General features: G+C 33.0%; 1 protein-coding gene across 3 annotated transcripts; it reads right to left on the reverse strand.

Moving 5' to 3' along the window:
* Positions 1-498: 498 nt before the first annotated feature.
* On the reverse strand, positions 499-22,835 carry LOC136418530 (inactive hydroxysteroid dehydrogenase-like protein 1). Of its 3 annotated transcripts, none has more exons than XM_066404618.1 (7): positions 22,636-22,686; positions 15,562-15,748; positions 4,318-4,440; positions 4,032-4,145; positions 3,547-3,767; positions 2,225-2,452; positions 499-1,768 (listed from the first exon to the last, which is right to left on the reverse strand). In XM_066404618.1, exons 1-7 carry the CDS (start codon positions 22,669-22,671, stop codon positions 1,658-1,660), a joined length of 1,020 nt encoding a protein of 339 aa, XP_066260715.1. In that variant the 5' UTR covers positions 22,672-22,686; the 3' UTR covers positions 499-1,657. The 3 variants fall into 3 exon arrangements, with proteins under 3 accessions (XP_066260715.1, XP_066260716.1, XP_066260717.1); XM_066404619.1 differs by having other exon boundaries at positions 500-1,768; positions 15,562-15,739; XM_066404620.1 differs by lacking the exon at positions 22,636-22,686 and adding an exon at positions 22,811-22,835 and having other exon boundaries at positions 502-1,768; positions 15,562-15,739.
* Between the last annotated feature and the right edge of the window lie 1,034 nt (positions 22,836-23,869).

A 23,869-nucleotide genomic window follows, 5' to 3' on the forward strand; every position in this document is an offset into this window, starting at 1 on the left:
AGAATGTTCTTGTCTCAGGTAGTATTTTCAAAAATTATCAGCTCCAGAACTTTGATAGAATACTTTCTATTGAAAACGAGGCCCTTTAGTTGGGTTTTCCCTACAAAGTTCCAAATCATTCAAGGAAATTTCGAATATTTGTTAAGTTTTCCTATATGTAGCAAACTCTTTTGACTTGTAAATCCTGGACAAGTATTTTGTGCCGTCAGCTCCCAATCTCAGAGATTAGAAAGATAAATAATAGAAATAAGCTTCTTTGCCTTGATTTAGTCCCAAAAAATTTTATTTCATTGAAGAAAGCACGCACATGCATACGTTCTTACTCATATTATTTTCATACGTCTCGTTTCTGGAATTGAAGAAGTTGGGAAGTTTACACATCTAACAATAAAACTTCTATTTAACAAACTAGAAAAAACTTTATTTAAATTTTAAAATCTGTTTTGATTTTTGGTGAATTGTTAACAGTAAACAGTCATCATCTAATACATATTGAAAAATAAATTACAGATTTGAAATGTTTCCTAAATTTTAGGCAAAAATTTAGGGTGCTATTTTCTGAGTAATTTTAAGAATTTTTTGTCCTTTGACGATTTTAAGAAAAATGCTTTGTTCCCTAAATACAAGGTAATAAATGTTTTTCATGAAACTTATTAAAAACTACAATAATTGTTCAAAATGACTGCCGCCAGCTTCGATGCATGCTTCTAATCTTCTCCTTATTGACAGCCGACTTCTTTCAAAAATAGCAGAACTGTTTTTTATTGAATTGCACCCAAATCTTTCAGGTTTCCCTCTGGATTAGTATAAACTAATGATTTTAAATGAAAAAAGATTAAAAGTGACAAATTTGAAAACGTATTCAAATTAAATGACGTTCAACGTGTTTACTAATGTTGTTTTCAAGATTCACACTATCTTACTACGCTTATTTTAACTATTTTAATAAAAAAGAAAAAATTTAGTCAATAAACATTTATGGCCTTATATCTAGGGAACAAAGTATTTTTCCTAAAATTGTCAAGCACAAAAAATATTTAAAATTACTCAAAGAATAGCCCCCTACGCCCTCTTTGCCTATCATTTAGGAAACACCCTGTATACGTTAATATGTATAAAAAAATAAATGTAATAAGAGTAGTAACTTGTAACTAAAAATTTTATTATTTTAATTACTATTCTGTAGAGTAAAAAGTTAAATGGAATTTTTTTCACAGCCAGTTTTTTCTTGTATTTTCCTATTATTGATTAAAATTGGTTTTCCAATATTTCAATAAATCACATAAAGGATTCAGAGCAAATTTTTGTCTTTACAGTTTGAGCTGTTACATTACGATCTACACTCGGTTCTCCCTTAATATTCCCTCATAGAGAGACAAGTATCTGTAACTATTTTGGCATTAATTAATTTTATTATACACACCAATAGTACGAGTTAATAGCTTCAGAATTCAGCTGAACCCTAGCTGAATAACTCTTCTTTTAAGATTTTGTTTTTTAGATTATTTTAATTGCTTATAACTAATGTAATATAATGCGATTTTCCATTCAACCACTCAATAATGAACTGTATATTATTAGTCCCTTTTTGATTAAAGCTCACCTAATTTAGTTGATTTTATGAAATAAATTAGTATTATTTTTAAAAAAAGTCTTCTTAAAGTTTAACGCTGTTTTTGGTTTTAACATAGTCTTCTCTGAAAAATTTGTTCATGTAGCCTCCTATGTGCATTCTGATCCACTCCGGCGGTATTCTCGCGAAGAACGTCTGGAAAATATATTTCAATAAATTGTGATATGTGTTAATAAATTCTAGAATTATTAACAATAATTATAACAATTAGTGAAGTTAGTTAACAGAATAAAAGATAATTTTAACCAATAATCTAGACAAGATGGTGAACGTGATTATGCGGAGAAATTATTATTGCTAATAGTTATTATTTTAAAGATTTCCATTAGCAATATTTGATTGCAAATTGTAATGGGTTAGTATCCTCATCAATAATATTAATTTAAAGTATTTATGAATATTTTTGTTTAATATAATTTTAATGCGTAAATTTTCCACTACTGTAATTTTAAAAAATATTTTACCAATCTTAATTAATTTATCAGAAATGTCATGTTATTCTCCATTTAAATTTGGAATTTTAGGATCATAGTGATATCTACAATCGTCTACATTGCTCCCTAATGAAGTTTACTTTTAAGAAATCTTTACCTGAATTCCATGCGTCCAATATCCACTGGAATCATCCAACTTTCCTAACATAGACACGGCATACCTGGCATAGCTTTCCGGGTCTGGAACAAACAGGCTTCTACGATAGATCTTTTCGCTAAAATGGTTCATTTTGGTTGCAACGAACATGGGTGCCAAATGCTGTATCGTGAGACCCTTATTTCCATACTCGTAACGAAGCGCTTGAGTGAAATTTTTGACATAAGTCTGTAAAAAAATAGGTATAAAACATTATGAAACCTTTGACTCAAAACAAGAGAGAAATCAACCATAAGAGCGCCTAAGGATTAATTTTGTAATAGCGAACGAAACCATTTCGTTCACTATTACATAGGTGATAAATCCTTAAGAACATTCCAGCAGGCAGGTAAACTAATTCTGGACTATCACAAATATAATTCGTGACTATTTGTGACGACCCGGCATTGGTTTTATTTTCTGTTAGAACCGAGCTTATATTCGCCAACACAACATTACGAATTCTCGTATGAATGCGAAATTCTTCTATTTGAATTTGGAAAATTAGTCCCTATTGCAAGTTTACAGTAACTTCAATCTGATGATAAAAACTTCTTCTTCTCATTAGAACGTAATTTGCCGATTAAATTAATCATAACCACGAGAAAGCACATTGTGCTACTTTTGGTCGCGTTTGCATAATCTACGCTCTGGGTCTAGTACTTTGATTATAATCAATGGCTCTTACATGCGACCTTAACAAAACTAAAAATATATTATTCGTTTTAAATAAACAACACCTCTCCACATTCATCAACAAATATATTATAACATAAAGCTGTCTGATAAGCATTTTTTTGAATAAAAATTTGTTTACTATGAGAAAATGCCTAAATTTGATATTTTCAGCATTTTCGCGCAAGTAGGTTCAGTGAATAAGGAATTAGTAACAAAATTACAAAATACAAAATTAGAAGCAAATCTGTTCTGTGGCTATTTCATTAGTGACAGCTGATTGTTACACATAGAAAATGAAATGGAATATAAATAGTCCAAATAACGCAGATAATTGAGGAAATTAAGCAAAAAATTAGATTTGGTTTTAAAATGTGAGTAAAAGTCAACATATGGAATGAATGGACTAAAAAACTTATCCATTATAGACAGAGTAACCGTCAAATTATTTTTTACAAGTGCCCTGCTTACGCACAGACACCCCGTAGTCAACGGCATGGTCATAAAACAGATTTGCTTAGAAATTTCCCTTTTCTAATTTCAATACTTACTCCATATTCATTGTAGTGTAGCGTAAACGCTAAAAATTCTTAACAAAAATACCTTACCTTTGAAGCTGCATAAACATTCATGAGAGGTAAAGGCTGCAGCTCGGAACCTGAAGAAATGTTAACGATGGCTCCTTGATGGCGAAATTTCATACTTTCAATGAACGCCCTACACATCAAGGTGACAGCACCCACGTTGATTTTTATTATGTCCCAAAGCTCCTCTTCTGGGACTTCTCCCAAGTACATTGGATACTCGTATTGCTTACCCACGTTATTAACTATAAAAAACAATGCTTATTAACTTTTATGCAAGACTTAATGGTGGTTAATGATATAATAGATCAGATCAATTTGGGCTCCAGACTAGTTAGTTAAGCACATGATTTCACTTTCGATTGCTTAAACCCGTGCGAAATCATCTCTCGGATGTTGTGCAAATTTAAGCGTTATTTATTGTTTATTCAATGCGTTAAATTCATGAAATTATTATTGGACTTCAGATATATTGTTAGTAATAAGGAATTAAAGTAATAGGATCATACCTAAGATTCCCACAGGAATGCTTCCTACTTCTTCCTTAACTACGTCCACGGCTTTTTTACCCAAGGCGAAATCAGCTTGGATTATTTTGATTTTGACTGCCGGATTGGTGTATTCTGAAATTCTGCGATATTTTAAAAAAATGCTGTTGATGGTCAATAAATCAAAGTACTGGCATATACTTTATCTGGTAGATAAGATCCATGAAGTTAAAACTTTATCGTTGAAATGAAAATTATCCGTCAAATAAAGTTAGCCGGACTTTGATTTTTCGGCATTAACACTAACCAATTTCATGTTGAGTTTTGATCAATTTATCCATGCTTCTGCTTACGAGAATAATATTTAAGCCTCGTTTAGCCAATTCTAGGGCGTAAGCTTTGCCGATGCCGTCTGTTGATCCAGTGATTACTGTGAAATTAAAGACTTTTTAAAATTTGTTTAAGAAGAAACAAAATATATAGTGTACCACAAAAATGTAATATTCTTGTGAAGATTTAGTTTATATTTTTCCGATACGAAACTAAAATTAAAAAAAGTAGTTCTATATCCGACACAGAAAAATATGAAAATAGCCCTGAAAGTCAGTGAACTATTGAAGTCTCTATGTAACTAATATCTTTCTTATATTATCGTTGTACAAGAAAAAATTGATAAAAATTTAAATTCAGTTAGGACTGAACGTTTGAATAGTTGTTAACGAATGCTGAAATCCTTATTGGGATCGAATTTAAAATGTAAATTTGCAGGCCGTCTTTTTATTATTTTTTATTTAATCGTTTATATAGAAATGCTACGGTCTCGATGAAAGAATTTGTTTTGAATTAAAATTAATTTTGAAAAAATAAGAATTCAAATAACAAGGTTAAACTCAAAAAGAAATGACTAAAAAGTGTTATCTATAAATAGATCTTATGTATTTTAGTATAATTTCAAAAAATTGTATCACTGGGTAGAAATAAGAATAATAAAATAGATATCTAATTCAATGAAGTTTCGATAGATCGGAAGCTGAAACTGGTTCTCTATTACATCCATTTTTGGTATAGAACTACTTTAAATAAAAAGGTAGAACTCTGGAAGAAATGGCGAAATGTACTGTATTTATTCCAGTTTAACGTAGTTTGAAAAATCGAATAATTCGATAAAAATAAAATGTTTCATCGAGATTTTCATATATCAATAGCACAAAATAATTTCTATTAAATTCAATTGTGACATACATTTTTCAAGCCGAAAAGGTAAGAGTCAAGAAAATAAAACATTTTTTTTTTGGATAAGTGTTATTCAGTTCCATCCATTTTATTGTTGTATCACTATAGCTCTCTTCAAATCGGTAGGAATTATGAAATCTGTTAAATTAGAAAATTTTGTGTATTTTTTACAGATTTTAATAAGCTACCTTAAGAAACTTGTATTTTAGTATAGGATTAAATATAATACCTCCTTTCTAATTTGATCATCTTTATAAATCTTAAGTTATGGTTTCCTGGGAAAACGGTGTCGTAATATAGTTGCTATAATATGATATCAATAACGAGTGATCCTTAAGAAATAACCTCACAGTAAGCGATGAACGTAGAGCGTTTTAATCAACGTTTACCCTACGTAGGGCGTTGATTAAAACATTTGCTATTTGCCATCAACATAGGATAAATAGATAATAACTTATGAATTTATCCAAGACATGTTTTTAATATATAATTGCCCACTTGAGAGTTTTTTAATGGTTACTTTCAAACGTCAAGTATCGTCTTGCCTACTGTTAGCTAAATAGCCATATGAAGGTAAAGTATTCCACAAGAGTATGGTTAAATTTTAATAAGTAACAAATAGCATGCTAGTAAATATTTTTTTCGTATCACTCTTAAAGCGATAACAAATTTTATGGATAAAAAAATTTAATTTATTACTATTTCACATTTCTTCTTTAAATCTAATCTAAACATTGATATAAGACACCATATCATTTAGGTGGTTCTTGGTACTTTATTTGGTTGTACAAAGGTGTTCGAACATTCTTATAATGGTTTGGAGAAAGTTAAGTTCAGGAGTACAATAGAAGCTATAGATATGCTGCGGGCTGGATAAAAAAACAGGATGTTACCCATTTTTTTCACGTTTCTCAAAGTGTGAAATCCAAGCTGTTAACAAGGTTTCGACAAACTGGAAACGTCGAAGAAAGACGGCGTACAAGGCCACCGAAGAAAACCACGCCTGCTCAAGATCGGCTTATTACAATTTCTGCGCGAAGAGAACCCTGTCGACATGATAGCATTTGGCTGGTAGTCTATCGAACATTATGGAAGTCCAAGTTTCCATTGAAATGCGTAGGAGATTTAAAGCAGTCCGCGGACCTCCGGACTTCTTTTAAGAAGAGTTCCCCTTACCCAAGAAAATAAACTTGCAAGACTAGAGTGGACAAGAGAACACATCAGTTGGGGTCAAAAGTGGCATTTTGCATTTTTCACGGACGAATCCAGATTTGGTCATTACTCTGACAGTCGGCGTATTCACGTCTGGACAAACCCTGGAGTCAGCACAAACTTAAGAACTTTACAAGAAGTGTGTCCTTTTAACGAAGGCACAATAAGGGTCTGGGACGAAATTTACTATGGTGAGGAAAGTGAGTTGTACATATGTGAAAGAAACATAAATGTACAAATCTGTGAAGTGGACATTATCAACAAAATTCTGCAAACATTTTCAAGCTACTATAGGAGAAAATTTTCGATTTTTGACGATAGTGTTCAACCACATAGTGCAGCAATTATTATAGATGCAATTAAAAATGTAAGTATCGAACATTTACTGTTTCCGTTAAGATCGCCTGTCCTTAACCTCATTGAACATGTGTGAGACACGTTGCAAAGAAGAGTTGAAGAACAACGACCACGCCCCCAAACGATGCTACAGCCTCGAGAACTTCTTCCACATTTATTGGAAAATTTACCACAAGACAAGGTAAATCATTTCATTGAAAGTATGCCAAGACGATGTGAAGCAGTTATACACGTTAGGGGAGACCATACAACATACTGAATTTTTGAGATGTAGATTTTATGTTATAAGGTGTACAAATAAGTTTCCGCCGTTTGACAAAACATGGCCCCACCAGAAAATTATCTTGAAATTGTCAGATGTAAACGTACTATCGCAAGTTTGGTCATCTAGTAACAACACAACCTTGAAATATTAGTGACTCCTTATTAGCATCACATATTCGTTCAATAATGTCAAGTTTTGCGCCGAATAAGCGTCATTTGCGGGAACTTTTAATTTACTTCTTTAATTTGAAGAAATCTGCAGCTGAGGCGCATCGATTGCTTGTAGAAGCATGTGGTGAGGCTACTTTAAGTGAGAGAAGTTGTCGTGAGTGGTTTCACAAATTTAAAAACGGTGAATTTGACGTGGAAGATCTAAAGTGTACGAAGATACGGAATTGGAAGTATTATTGGAAGAAAATTTATCCCAAACGCAAAAAGAACTTGCACTTACATTAGAAGTGACTCAACAAGCAATTTTGCATCGTTTAAAAGTGTTGGGAATTGTGTTTCTTATGAATTGAAGCCGAGAGACGTTGAATGCCGATTTTACATGAGTGAAATGCTGCTTGCCAGGTGTCCTTGTGTGGTTAAAAGATGTTGATGATCGCGAATGTTGTAAGGAACTCTTTTATTTTAATCTTGACAACTACTTAAATAAACTAATTTGACAAAAAGTAACTATTCACAAAATACTCTAAAAAATAATAATAATTGGTGGTTTGCCAGACCTACCTATGACAACAACCAGATTATAATACACCTATAAATAAACTAATTATTAATAACGTAAAACAGGTACTAACAATTAGCACCTGAACTAAATTACGTGCACCACAATACTCCCCCCCCAATAACGGAGGTATAATGTTAAGGGTATTAATCGTTACAATATAAAAATATAATTTAATTATGATTAATAATTTATACATTAGCAAAACGTACGGTTTTATCTTTCTTTTTTGTATGGTGATGGATGATTGGTTGGTTGATAAGAGAATCGATTTGATTATTAATTTTTGGATCTTGTGAGATTAAAAATGCAGGTTTTAACCTATCCATGGAAATATTCACTTCCTTATCTCTGACAACAATTGTAAAATATTTGTCTTCACGTTTTTTAACAAGAAAGGGACCTTCATACGGAGGTTGAAGAGATCTCTTTATGGTATCATTCCGAAGAAAAACATGTGTACAAGTGTTTAATTCAGGAGTTATAAAAATTTTTCTGTTAGAATGATGAGTAGTTGGAACTGGTTGAAGAGATTGCATTTTTTGTTTGAGGGTTTGTATAAAAGAAGAAGGATGGTCAACGATATTGCTGTCTTGAAAAAATTCACCTGGTAGTCTTAACGTTGTACCGTACAACATTTCAGCAGGAGAAACTCCTATCTCTTCTCGTAAGGTAGAACGTAATCCGAGTAAGATAGTAGGTAAGATTTCTGTCCAGCGTTCAGTTGCATAAGCTTTGATAGCTGCTTTTAATGTTCGATGCCATCTCTCTACTTTGCCATTTGTATTCGGATGGTAAGGAGAAGAACGGGCACGTTTACAGCCTAAAATTTGGGTTAAGGATTGGAAAAGAGAGCTTTCGAATTGACGACCTTGATCTGTAAAAATTTTAATAGGGGTGCCAAAACGACAAATCCAATTGCTATAAAAGCAATTGGCAACGGTTTCTGATGATATATTGGTCATGGGATAAGCCTCTGCCCAACAAGAAAATCTATCAATAATTGTGAGACAATAAGTGAAACCGTTTGAGGGAGGTAAAGGACCTATTATATCAATGTGAATATCATGGAATCTGGAATCCGGAATTTGAATTTGTTTGAATGGGGTAACAGTGTGTTTATGAATTTTGGCTTTTTGACAGTTAATACAACAACGAGTCCATTCTCGGATATTTTTATTCATTGAAGGCCAAACAAAACGGGATGAAATAAGTTTTGTTGTACCTTTAATACCTGGATGAGAAAGATTATGAAATTTATTAAATATAGCTTGTCGAAAATGTTTCGGTATGAATGGGCGAATTCTAGAGTTACTATCGTCGCAGTAAATCAAATTTTGTGTATTAGGAACTTGAAATTGTTTTAAGGTAAGTGATGTAAGTTGAGGATTTCTAAAAATGTGTTGAAATTCTGGGTCTGTTGTTTGAGCTTTTGCTATTTCATCGTAATCTATGGAATTCGGAAAAGAAATGGTTTGAATTCTAGATAGAGTATCTGCTACAATGTTGTTTTTGCCACTTATGTGAAGTATGTTGGTTGAGAATTGTGAAATGAAATCTAAATGTCTCATTTGTCTAGGAGATGCTTTATCAGATTTTTGAATGAATGCATAAATGAGTGGTTTGTGGTCTGTGTAAATTGTGAAAGGTCTTCCTTCAAGAAAATGACGAAAATATTTGATTGCTGAATACAGTGCAAGTAATTCGCGATCGTAAGTACTGTAATTACATTGAGTTTTTGAAAATTTCTTGGAGAAGAAGCTTAAGGGTTTCCATGAGGAATTTACCATTTGTTCTACAACTGCTCCCATAGCAAAATCTGATGCATCCACTGTTAAAGAAAGTGGGGCTGATGAACTGGGGTGATTTAATGTAGCAGCGTTTGCTAAGTCGTGTTTACATTCATTGAAAGCATTCACAGTTTCGTCAGTCCACTTGATTGGTGTTTTGTCATTTTTCTTACAATTTTTGTGTAAGTCATGAAGAACACTTTGATGATGTGCAGCGTGAGGTAAGCATTTACGATAAAAATTGAGCATTCCTAGAAAACGTCTGAGATCTGAAATTGATTTAGGAAGAGGATAGTTTGAAATGGTGGATACCTTTTCGGGAAGAGGAGAAGAACCTTTTTCAGAAATTTGGTATCCGAGAAATTGAACTTGATGTTCGCCAAAAACACATTTGTTTAGGTTTATTGTCAACCCATATTGGTGGAGACGTTCGAAAATTGTTTTGAGATGCTCTTTGTGCTGAGCTTCGTTTGTTGATGCAATTAGGATATCATCTATATAAGAAAAACAAAAATCCAAATCTCCAAGTACTTCATTGATGAAGCGTTGGAATGATTGTGCTGCGTTTTTCAATCCAAATTGCATCCTTGTAAATTCGAACAATCCAAAAGGTGTGATTATGGCTGTTTTTGGAATGGATTCCTCTTCAACTGGGATTTGATGATAAGCTCTGATGAGGTCAATCGTGGAAAAAATTGTTTTTCCTTCGAGAAAATAAGAAAAGTCATGTAAATTGGGGACTGGGTATTTGTCTACCACAGTAATTGAATTGAGTCTGCGATAGTCTCCAACCGGTCGCCAATCGGAAGAGTTTTTCTTGGGAACCATATGTAGAGGGCTGGCCCAAGGACTATTTGAAGGACGACAAATACCTAAGTTAATGAGGTGTTGAATTTCTTGTTTTGCCAATTTAAGCTTTTCTGCTGAAAGGCGTCTAGGTTTGGAAGAAATAGGAAAACCTTCTGTGAGAATAGTGTGAGAGATGCTATGTTTTAGTGATGAGGGAGTAGATGAGAATTTTGTAATTTCTGGAAATTGAACCAAAATGTCAAAATATTTGCATGAAGAAGGAATTGCATGAACTGATGATGTAGAAAGACAAGAAATTTTACCATTGTTTGTCAGATTAGTTGTGCTGTCGATAATTCGTTTACTGCCCAAATCTAGTATTATGTTAAAATAGTGGAGAAAATCAATTCCAATAATCGCATGATTTGTTTGTGCCACAATAAAATTCCATGTAAACGTTCTTCGGAGACCTAAACTAACTGTAAGAGTCTTGGTCCCGAAGGTGGAAATACATGTGTTGTTGGCCGCAAATAAGGTGTATTGAGATTGATTTTGTTGTATTTGAAAAGATTTGGGTAACAACGAAACATCAGAACCAGTATCTATAAGGAAATGAATACCAGTTAAAGGGTCTTTGATAACTAACCTGTGACTAATTATATTAATGTTTTTTTGTCTATCTTCGTTGGTGTTCGTGGAGATCTTCACTTGGCAGTCCTTTGTACCCGCGCCGTCTGCTGCCCACGACGACGCGATCGTTAGTTTTCCTTCTTGTAGTCACAAGGAGACACACACTTGCGAGCTTTTTCTTGGTAATTTTGATGGTACCAGCACCATGAAGAATTTTGACGATCTCTGCTGGGTGAATTGCGTCGAAATTTAGAAGATCTTAATTTCGAATGGGATCTGATTTGCCTCTCTAATTTATCCAAACGTTTAGTGATGTGTTTGAATTCTTCTGAAGATGTATTTTTGTTGATTTCATTGGGACTGCTTGTGCATACCTCTGACTTGATTTGAGAAACTTGGGAAAACTCTACATCAGCAATTTTATCTGCTATATTCGCCACTTCTGATAATGGCAAGGAACATGCCGTTAAAATGGTCTGCATATTGTGAGGTAATCTCTGCATCCAAAGGGTTTTCAACATCTCTTCTTGAAGTGAAGAGCCTCCCAAACTGTTCATTTCGGATAGAAGTATGGAAGGTTTTTTGTCTCCAAGTTGAAGTTGCGAAAAAAGTTTCTTATACTTTTTTTCTTGTGATTCTACGAGGGCATCCAATACCTTTTGACGAAGGGTTTGGAACTTGTTGTTCATGGGAGGTTTAATAATTAGATCTCTAACACAAATCAAACTTTCTGTGTCCATAATTCCGATAGTAGTGTGGAATTTCAAGTCGTCTGAAGTCACTCCATTGATAAAAAATTGTGATTCCAATTGAGAAAACCACAATTCTGGATCTGTTCTACTAAATGGTGGAGCTTTAATGAAGATTCTAGCTTCTTGATCCATAGAGGGCTCGATGATGTTAGCTTCTGGCTGAATGGTTCTAGAACGTGGCATGATTGGATGAGATAGCTTGTGTTCTAGAGGGTTGATGCGTTGAGTTCGGAATCGGGGTCACCAATTGTCCTTGTGTGGTTAAAAGATGTTGATGATCGCGAATGTTGTAAGGAACTCTTTTATTTTAATCTTGACAACTACTTAAATAAACTAATTTGACAAAAAGTAACTATTCACAAAATACTCTAAAAAATAATAATAATTGGTGGTTTGCCAGACCTACCTATGACAACAACCAGATTATAATACACCTATAAATAAACTAATTATTAATAACGTAAAACAGGTACTAACAATTAGCACCTGAACTAAATTACGTGCACCACACCAGGTATAAAAAAGTGTTTTTAGCGTCGAGTAGTCACTGACAATGAAAAATGGATTCATTACGATAACCTAAAAAAGAGAAAATCATGAGGACCGCCTGGCCATGCTTCAACATCGACAGCCAAACCAAATATTCATGGAAAAAAATCCATGTTGTGTATTTGGTGGAATCAATTAGTTGTCATATATCATGAGTTGCTCCAGCCGAACACAACCATTACTGGAACTCTCTACCGAACACAATTAATGAAATTTATCCGAGCACTCAAGGAAAAACGCGCCCATTACTACTCCTGACACGACAAAATTATTCTCTTACATGGTAATGCTCGTCCGCACGTTGTGGTGACGATCAAAACCTATTTGGAAACACTTAATTGGGAAGTCCTAACCCACCCGTCATATTCACCAGACCTTGCCCCATCCAATTATCACTTATTCCAGCCGATGGCACATGTTCTGTCTGAGCAGCGCTTTACATCATATGAAGACATCAAAGATTGGGTCAATTCATAGATAACTTCAAAAGATGAAGAGTTCTTTCGACGTGGTATTCGAATGCTGCCAGATAGATGGGAAAAAGTAGTGGCTAGTGATAGACAATACTTCAGATAAAACATAATGCACCGTTCTTTCACAATAAATTCCTAATTTTTGATATCAAACGGTGGAAACTTATTTGTACCCCTTATAGTATAAGGTTTTCGGTAAAGCAAATTGATTCGTTTCTGCAATGTATACGAATATTGCAACATATGTACATGTAAGTACTCTGCAGGTGTGTCATTCATGTGACCTAACAAGAATACGACATTGAATGCAAATAAATACAATTAACCGCGCCGTGTATCGTCATTAGGTCATGATTGCGTTAGTATCTGTGATAAAAAGGAATGAATTATTATCTATCTTTGCAATGAATTGTGTTGGAAACGTTCGTATATTTTGTCCTATTTTAATGATTTATTTCAAGAAAGTCCTAGAGAAATTAAAAATAATTCTGTTAATAATTAATAGTATGTTCTGTAACTAGTGCCGAAAATAGCACTTTTTACACAAATAAGACGGTTTGCTGATACGAGTCAAAAGCCAGTGTCACAACGTCTGTGACACGAGTGTGACAAGAGATTTTTGCACGTGTTTCACACTATAATTTTTCAACGATTACTCAGACTATAAAAGATTTTTTCTTGGTCCCGTTTAAGTTTGTTCCAACCTATTAAAAATTGAACTGAAATAACTCAATTACATTGAGAATTTTGTTTATCATCTGTTCTGCATTAAAAATCAGATATTTCATTATTAAATAACAATAATTATAACCACAGAAATAGACTCTGATAGAAATTTGTTAAAAAAACGATATTTGCCATAAAGTTTCTGTCAGTGTTTAACAATAAAAAAATCGGCAAAGGTGTCACAATACGTAGCATTTAATTCTGATGAAATTATTCTCAAAATATAACTCGGGCATTGAAAATTATCGATAAATTTTAGACCATCATCATCAAATTCTGGCAATCTGGATCAGAAAAACTCATGAATGCACTACTTGAACTCGTGCTTTGTTTATTCCAAATCGCATGCATGTATGTTGTCCTAAAATTTATGTTCACTAGTTTTAACGTACTTATTATATTACATATGATAAAAATATTTGTTTTGAATTGAGGGACGTTAAAATTTGATAGAAAGAGCATTGAGGGAAAAATGCTTAAATATCTGAGCAAAGGCTGCAAAAGCATTGCAACCTCTGTCAGTGGTTATTTTAATGTAAAAAAAATAATATAATATTAACATTGCCCGATTGGTGTTTGAAAATGGCACTGTTCACAGTAATAGAAATGAGCAAAGCATGCATATGTATATGCAAGATTTCCTGATGGGTTAATTAAATATCCACGAAATTTGTTTTTTAAATTCGTCTTTACTATCGCCTTTCTTGACAACCCACCTTTTCTTTTTGACAGATCCCCTCACCATTTCCCACCATGAACCAACTCTCGCCAAACAGGATAATCCATTTTACATTCCACTTTTTCAAACACTACCTCAAATGAATAAAATACAAATTTACAGATATTTTCAAATAATATTAATGAACAATTTTAACAATAATAAGAAATGCTCACATATACATAGTCTATTGTTGCTGAGAGATTGTTATTAGTGAGTTTTTAATTATTTTCAAAACAATCTGATAAAAATTCGTTTTCATAATTTATTCCCCTAGATGATTTTTTCCTACAATCATTTAACAAGTAATATTTCATTATCGGACTATTAAACCCTCATGAGTCACAAAACTACATGAATTAAAGGCGTTTTTACCATTGTTTTGCGTCCATTAGCGTTCAGATTTCCTTTAAAAAATTATTATTTTAAGTTTGTTAAGTCTCAATACAAAGCTTTAAAACAGTGCATTACTTTGTTACGTCAGTAAAACTGAAATTGCACGACGAAAGAGGTGTTAAAAAGTAATTTTATTAGGGAATTTTTGCAAAAGAAAACGACGATTTCATTAACGTTCTAGTCTATTAGTCGCAATTTAGAAACATAATTGAAATGCTCATGGTTGTAATCACCGTTACCAATTTACTAATTATTTTATATGCCCTTTCTGTACGTAAACCATAAAAATTGCAACATTTAACTTTTCAAGTTTGCAAACATTTTACTAGTTTTACTAGTTTTAACTATATCATATAAAACTGTCACATTCTGTCTCGTATCCCCAATGCTAAGCAATACCTTGTTTCGATTTAAAACTAAACGACAACGGATGAACTTTACGCGAGAAATATCCCTGGCAACTTTGCCATTCACCATATATAACCTATCGGCATTAACAATCATACTGAGCGAAGCGTGAAATGAGGTCAGAAATGCATTAAATTTACCTTGTTATGAAATATCCGATCTAAGAGAACTTTTATAAAAGAAGTGTGTAACATTGACAATCGAACTATTATAGCATGGCTTACAGAAATAGTAAATGCATTTTAACTGCTCATTAAGACATAAAACCTGTTTCTTTTACTATGATTGGATAATATTTGTATGGCAATTGATATTAAAAATACAAATGCAAATTATTATTTGGTTAGTGCAGTTTTGTTAAATCGTAAAATAAACGCCAAAAGAAATAGAGGTTAATGTCTACTCATTGAACCTAGAGGGTCATTAACAAACCGACACTTCTTTACGCAATTAATAAGGCAGTATGATCGCTGTTGTTTAATATTGACCTTACCATAAATATGCAAAAAATTGAGTTTACTTACGAGCCCATGAACCATACTTCTTCACAAAGGATGTGTCCTCGTTGGGGAGGAAGATGGGCGCCAGGAAGGCTCGGGAAATCTGCAGGAAGCCCCAGATGAGGTCCGCGAAAAAGAAGATGAGGACAAGCGTGCCTATTGATTGCAACGTAAGGGAGAGCAGTGATGACTCCATTGGTGACTGAAATTTCTATACTCAATCTCAAGTCTACATTCAAATTTTCGATGTATGTTATGAAGTGCAAGCAATACTATGTATGATTTGACTGATGCTCTAATATGAGGAGTTAATATTCTTTGCTCACTACTTGAAGAGAACAGAAATGAACAACATGAAGCAACTGTGCCAGATATGTGACCTTCTTGAATTTTTACAGTTACATGCATATTGCATGCATAAATAACTAATTAGTGAATAATTGATCTTGCATATTTTGCAAGATTAACTGCTTTATTACCGCTTTTTTACAGCAAAACGAAGTTCATAAAATAGGTACACTAGTTATTACGGTTATTACATAACAGCAAGTTAACGGTGATATCAGAGAAATAGAGTTTTCACTATTGATTTTGGCAACCCTACAGGGTAGCCTAATAGTGCCTGAGTGGAGGATATCAACGAAGCTTGTTTATTATCTTTTTGGCTGAATATACGAAAACGACATTAATTTGGAAAGTTCGCGGTAGTACGATAGTACAGGAAAGCTGAAGCTGAACTACATTTCATTCGTTTCAACACTACTCAAACGCTCTCCGACCGGTTTAGAGCTGTAAAAGCTATTAACTGGAATTCTAACCTTTGGCCAGTCATGTGAACATTTACGAAAAGGTTAGTCACCCCGGTCTGTAAGGCCAGGTTTTCCAAAAAATAATTTTTAAAATTTTTTTCGCAATTAAAGTGAGGAATTTTTTTAAAATAAGGCTCCTTACTCAAGTTAGTTGTTAAATTTTATTAAATTAACACATTATATTTTAGAATAAATAAATAGGAATTATTAACAACTAATTATAACCAACATAATTAGTGTACTTATAAATTACATAACAAATTGCGAAAAAAGAATCCAAAATCCTCCATTTGTATTAACGATAGATATTTTCATACACTATTCTGGTTCTCTACAGTTTGGCATACTCCTGCAATGCGTTTTAAGAAGATATGAACACATTTATAGCATGCAAATCAAGTTTTTCCATGTTTTTTCCAGCTGCGACAGACCTCGCTACAGTCACTGGACTTTCTTTATGTTTCTCTATTCTTTCATTTTGATTCATTTCTTCTAGCCTGAGTTTTAATGTTCTCGGAAGATTAGCAAGGGCTGCACTTTTCTTCACATTTTGATATATTAATATATTTTTAAAATTTTTTATATGTAAATTTCGTCGACGTAAAGCATTATTATCGGTGTTATTGGATTTGTATGTAATTTGATAATGTATCCCAGCAACACTCAGAATGGTATAAAACAGCACCATGGATCATCTTCTAATATTACGAGAACAATCATAATACGTGCACAACTCGTCCTTAAAATCAACATCTCCTTTTGTGTTAGTGTATGCCGTAATTATAACTGGTTTACATTCTTCGCCATTGTCTGGGTCAATGTGATCAGGATAGTGCATACTGGATACCACTAAAACATTTTTTCCTCGCTTTGAAAGACAGGAAGTACTTGCCAAATTTTTTGTAAAATCAAACATTTTTAGTATACTTTGAGCGTTTTTTTTGAGTTTGAAAATTTAAGTGGTAAATCACATTTAGTTTTGTTCATCGTGCAAATTGCAGTGATCTTAAGTCTCGAAATAATGTTTCCACAAAGGGTACTGATATAAACCAATTGTCCATAGTCAAATTAATGTGTAAACAATCTTAAAATCTATGTAGCTATTTGATATTTTGTACATGCCATCAGGCTGAGATCCCACGTAACCTTCCAATTTTGAAACATAAAACACTTTTGCGTCACAAACAACAAATACTTTGATGCCATATTTATTGAGTTTAGACGAAATATATTGACAAAAAGCGCGCCTCCCTCTAAAGACGGGGAGCATTTCGTCAATAGTAACGAAGCCAGAATCATTATAGCCTTTCTCACAATTATCGATAAACTTATTAAAAATAGTAGGAATCGGAGCTAATTTGTTAAATTTTATTCCCTCTAAAAGGCTATCATTATCATTACATCTGTTAAAACATATTAAAAACCGGGACCTTTGTAAAGACATTGTAAAATGAAAATTTTCCATCCTACAGCCGTTTCTTTTTCAAAGGTCTTCTGCGTTTGAACGACTCAAATGCCTTAGTCTAGCTAAATACAAGAATCCTATAGAGAATCTCAATTTTGTCGGTTTGATTTGCATTTCATTTTTGTGAAAAGCTATTTTGAATTGACTGTATATATTTATTAGTATTTTCAACAGTGACGTCAATTATTGACTAATGAACAAAATCATTTTAGATTTTTAAAATATCCTTCAAATTTTTTGTTGTTTGTGTTGGCTCCGGTAGGCAAACAAGTATATTATTTTTCCTAGTTCTGATATTCTTTGTCCATTTCTAGCTGACTATCACTATCATCTAGCCCTATCTCCTCCAAAAGATTTTCAAACAGCCTTGCTCTTTTTCGTAGTATTCTATGACTAGATTTTATACTTTTTTATATACAATGAAAAGAAGACACAAAAAACAACTAATTACCTGCTCAAAATTTTGTTACGGTACTAGTCATGCCGGTCTCTGATACCCAATCTTATCACGGGGTTCAACACACTTACCTCTCAACGATGAAATATTCACTAAAGGATGAACGCACTGATCGATGAAGATAGTAAGAGGCGTGGCGCTATATCATGTTATTTTTAACGCCTAAATAAAAACAAAAGACCTAACCCTGCTTATCAAGCAGTGACGCAATTACTTAATGGTTAAACAGAGATTTGCGGATCTCCCTGTTTTTAGTGTTGAAAATGACAATTTTCAGTTAATGTTTCTGGGCAACAAAGATGGGACTGAACAATTGGCGGCTACAATCCCAGGAAGGGTGAAACTCAATGAAGGAATGATATACCATGACCAGAACGATCCAAATGAAGAAGTTGCCAGGACTGGAAATTACATGTTGCGCCCATGAAAATAAATAAAATTAAACAAATACTACTGAGGAATGAAGCACAAGAGTTAGGGAAGAGTTTAACAAAGAAATCAGTCAAAAAAGGAAATATGAAGAAATATTTCTGATGAACTTCCAAAGAGCTACAATATGGTTAGCTATGCTGATGGCATAGCAATCATCATTTCGAGAAGGCGAAGTATATCGTATCTCAAATAATATGCTACGCTGTTATTCAAAACTATGCAGGGGAGAAGCAATGGAACTAAAACTTACCTAACGCAAGACAGAAGGGCTAATTACATACGGTGGATATAAATTTAAACATGTCTTAATGCAAATCGAAGAAGAACGAGCAATTAAATTCGAATAATGACCTGAAACAAGTGTCGTTTCCAACAAGGACGCTAAGTTGCAATATGCACATGAGAGCATATAAAACGGAGAACTGAAAAGGCAGGGAAGTGCCTCACACGCGCTACGCGAAACTTAAGCGGGAAAGTGCCTCGCACAACTGAGTTGAAGTGTGTTTAATTTTAGGGGACCCACAACAAAAACAAGAAGAATAATATATTCAGCATATCACATACACACGATAATTCTGTTTCCCAGAATGAGAAAGATGGTCTATCCTCTATAAATATCACATAGAAATCAGAAGATTTTAATTTTTGAGACATTCAATTAGCAACAAATGATACCTTAAAGGTTAAATGTGCCTGAACAAATGCCTCCAGACCAGAGACATCGTTTGATTCAATTCTGATTTCCATAGCTTTTATGTCAACACTTCGAAAATTGCTTCATTAGAGTAAACCGGTCAGCACAGAAGCCACATTGGTAGACACTGAGTATCTTAAATCCCAAGAAGCCCAGCACTCTCCCTTTACCAAACCAAGCTTGTTTTGCAGTAAAATCGGTCTAAAGTTAAAATCAATATCAGTCTCTCCTCAATTATGAAGTGGCAGTAACACTATGACCCTCTTCAGCGAATCAGAAAACAAACCATGGATAAACGAGTGGTTAATAATCAAAGAAGGGGAATTCAAATCGCTTCACGCCAAACAGTGAAGTACTGAAGTTGAAGTTAGAAGTTTTTATATTTTCGGTATGTAATACATATCAAAAATATAAAACATACAATCATACGTAAAAAATACGTGTGATTTTATTTACGTCTTTAGAATAAAAAAGAAACTATCTAGAATACGAATATAGCATATATAGGACAGATGATGGAAACTGTCGGCTAAGCTGCAAAACTCACTACAAATTTAAAGAAAAATTATTCCCTTATTTCGCTTATCGTGGTTGGCAAGTCAAGCTTTAGTATGTGGAGGCGTTATTGTTGAAAAAAAATTATCGCAGTTAAGAGTTTACAACGCCTCACAACATTTACGACGCAACAATGCGTGAATTATGTAAATAAATACAGTTTTTCTTTAAATAATAAATTCTTGTAACCGATGTCTTAACCTGAATTATTAACGTTTTTTTGACCTTTTCTAAAAAACGGTACAAAACACATAGCTGATTTGATTTCACAACATCGTGACGTTGTTAAATTGCATCATAGTTTTTCTGAGCCATGATTTAAATATTTCCACGATCTTCAAAAAACCGGAACTGCTTTGAATTTATATCAGAATTTTAAAAAACATTATAAATCATGATATTCGTAAATCTAGAGGAAACTGAGGAAAATTTGATTATTATCTCGAACTCTGAAATGATCTGAGTTTTTTCAATTTTTCAACAATTTAATTTAACCTGAATTTCTTCCATTTCACATGGATTTAAATTCTGGAACAATTCAATAAGTGAAGAAGTTTTCTGTACCAAATTCTAGAATATGGAATGCTATTTCAGAAATTTTACATATTTTGGAAATCTAAGACATTGGAATATTCCTAAGACCTGATATGAAAAAAATTATATATACAGGGTGTAACATTTAACTTGAGACATCGTAATGTCTCAAATAATAAGCGCTCTACGAAAAAATGTCTGTTATGAAAGTTTAATTATTCTGTGGGGGGATGGAGGGTAACTTTGATTTCTTAAATAGTATCCCTTACTTTTTATTGTAGATTCGAATTTTAGGGCAAAAAACATGTAGAATTTGTCTGGAATGTTTTTTCGATTCACGATAGATGGCGCTATAATCAACGGAATTTAATTTTTCATTCGCTTATGATTTACTGGAATGTTGGGTGAAATCTACCTCAATCAATATAAACAAAAATTTCTTGCAGGTAGTTTTCAAAGTAAATGCTCAAAATAATGTCTTTCAACTGCAATGCACTTATTAATCCTTATCCTTATCGGTGCCCACATAATTGAAGGCAGCTTGAATGACAAAATGTACCGAAACATTTTGGAAAACGAACTCCCAACATTGCTTGAAGACTTGAGCTTAGAAGTGCGGCAAAACATGTGATTTCGGCATGATGGTTGTCCAGCACACCATTCGGTGGTAACACGAAAAGTCCTTAATCATGAATTCAATGATCGTTGGATCGATAGAGTCGGTCCGGTGAACTGGCCTGCTAGATCACCAGATCTCATTTCGCCAGATTTCTTTTTGAGGGACCATCGTAAAGACAAAGTTTATAAACAAATACCAACAACACGTAAGAATATGATTGTGCGTATCAAAAATGTTTGTGTCGAAATTCCAGCAGACGCACTTCTCGGTTGTGTTCGGTCGTTCGAAATGCGGATTAATAAGTACATTGAAGTTGAAGGTCATCATTTTGAGCACTTACTTCAAAAACTACTTACAAAAAGTTTTTGTTTACATTGATTTTAAAGCAGATTTCACCAAACATTTCAGTAAATCATAAGCGAAAGGAAAATTAAATTTTGTTGATTGCAGCACCATCTATCGTGAATCGAAAAAAATGTTCCAGACAAATTCTACTTGTTTTTGCCGTAGAATTCGAATTTGCAATAAAAAGTAGGGGATGCCATTTAAGAGATTAAAGTTACACACACGCACCCCCCCCCCCCCCCTTTTTAGAAGAGCAAAGGGACATTAATTTCAACATCAATGTATTTCCCCAGCAACATAATTAAACTTTCATAATAGACATTTTTTTTTGTAGAGCGCTTATTAGTCGAGATATTGCGATGTCTCAAGCTAAAGGTTACCCCCTGCATATTATAATGTCTATTGCTAAAATCTTACCGAATTTATTGATTGCCAAATACAATACTCTTGATTTCAAATCAGTAAACATTGATCGCCTATTCATGCATGCAGCTCGACCACCGCTTATACGTGTATATTGAGAGTCAGTTCTTTTGAAGATAAGTAGGTGAAGGTTGCAGAACAATAATCTTTGACCAACGCAGAACTTTGTTTAATTGTATCACGTGCTAAACTTTTTAGAAAAAATGTCCGATTCGAATTGTAAAATGTAGCTTATGCGTTTTCATTGTAACGTTAGTAGAGGCGAGAAATCATTAGCAAAAGATTACTTGATTTGTTCAAAATTTTGATTGCTGTTTTGTGAAAAATTGCTGCAAAATCAGCAGAAGCCACATTTTTATGTTTATTATATTATTTTTATATAATTATTATTATAATATTAATATTAATTATTTTTATGTAATACAAGTGAAACTGGTAATTAAAAAAAATTATTGGGTTTTTAGAATCATATTATATAGGGCTTTAAAAACTTTCATTTCAACTTATTGAAATTTTAATAAAAGCTTGTACAGCGCATCTCAAAGTCAACCTTTGCTTTGGAATTTTGGATATTGCCAAGGAAGAAAAAAGGTAAATTTTAATTTATGAACTGAAATTGACAATCTAAAGTTACACACATATATATATATATTGTATGTGTATGTTTAGCAATCATTTAATGCACCATAAAGACAGCTATATTTTTAAACAAAAAATCAACAATCACAACCAATAATTATTATTTACTAGATATGGGCTACTTACTGTCAGTGAAAGTGATTTGCTTAAATTAAAATTCATCAATACCTAGGTACCACAAACACAAATAAACAGAGCTGAATAACAGTTTATAAAAATCAAATTTAGGCAATTTTTTCAAAATATTCTATCTCATTATCTATACAAAGTTTTTGTTTCAAAATAAAGAAAGTTAGTTTACTCTTTCCTTTTCACACTTCTAATCCATGCAAACAAATGTCTTGCACATCGCACTATACCGCCGCGGTTCCGATATTCACTGAAAGATATTAATAACTATTTACTGAATAACACCGAACAGTATACTTAGCTACTATTGATAATAACAGTGATTTAATGAGTGACAGTTCCAATACCGTGAACCCTCTGTAAAGAAGGATTAATTCCCCACCAACTGACGATTAGTTCTTATTCCTCAGGTTTAGTCTACGTAGTAAAGTACTTTCGATTTACTCGACGTTTTATCTACCACTTCTTATTATGTATAGAAAAGGTACCCTAACATTATTCTTCCAATAATACTCGATTTATTTGGGCCATTGTGTACCATAAGAGGTTACGATGTATGACCAATTGATAATATTGAATGAATTAAAGCAAATTAATAACTGACGAGGTTTAAATGAAGCTTGAGAATAGCATTAATAGAAAGTGAAAACTGTGGCCTTTATTAGATGGCAATTGTAGCTAGCAAGTTCAAATTCACTGTTGTGATAATATGAAAGTAATAAAAGCATTACCGATGTACAAGGTGTTTCTGAATAGATGGTAAAAATTTTAATGGATGAATCCTGAGACAAATTTAAGACGAAAAGTTTATATAAAGACATGTCCAAAAATGTTTCATCTTCGTTCAACAGTGTGTGAACTTTTTTTTCTTTTTTTTAAATTACTTGTTTATTTGTTATCGAAACTTGCCGAAAATTTGTACATATCAAATAAATAATAATAATAATAAAAATAATATAATATAATAACAAATTCAGCAAAAAATCGTAGCCAATTTCACTACGAATTACTTTATTATTTAAATTGATTGATGTGAACACCCTTGGCTATTATCGCGAATATTACCCAAACCATCGATTTAAGTGAAATTTTGCAAGAAACTGAAAAATAAGAAAACTCAATGCAGGTTTTAAAAATTTGTATAAAAGAATCAAAATATTAACAGAAGAAAAATGTGATAAATGAGAGTTCAAGATCCATCAATCCGCATCACTCTTTACATGAAATCAAA

Source organism: Euwallacea similis, chromosome 35, assembly GCF_039881205.1.
Source record: "Euwallacea similis isolate ESF13 chromosome 35, ESF131.1, whole genome shotgun sequence".
NCBI lineage: Eukaryota > Metazoa > Arthropoda > Insecta > Coleoptera > Curculionidae > Euwallacea > Euwallacea similis.

Excerpts from the sequence above, each read along its gene's own strand:
- LOC136418530 (XM_066404618.1), bottom strand. The coding sequence starts at position 22,671 with ATGAATTTTAATTTAAGCAAATCACTTTCACTGACA. Across the intron at positions 4,441-15,561 it reads GAAGTATGGTTCATGGGCTC|TAATCACTGGATCAACAGAC; the intron begins GTAAGTAAACTC and ends TTAATTTCACAG. Across the intron at positions 2,453-3,546 it reads ATGTTTATGCAGCTTCAAAG|ACTTATGTCAAAAATTTCAC; the intron begins GTAAGGTATTTT and ends ATTTTTTTACAG.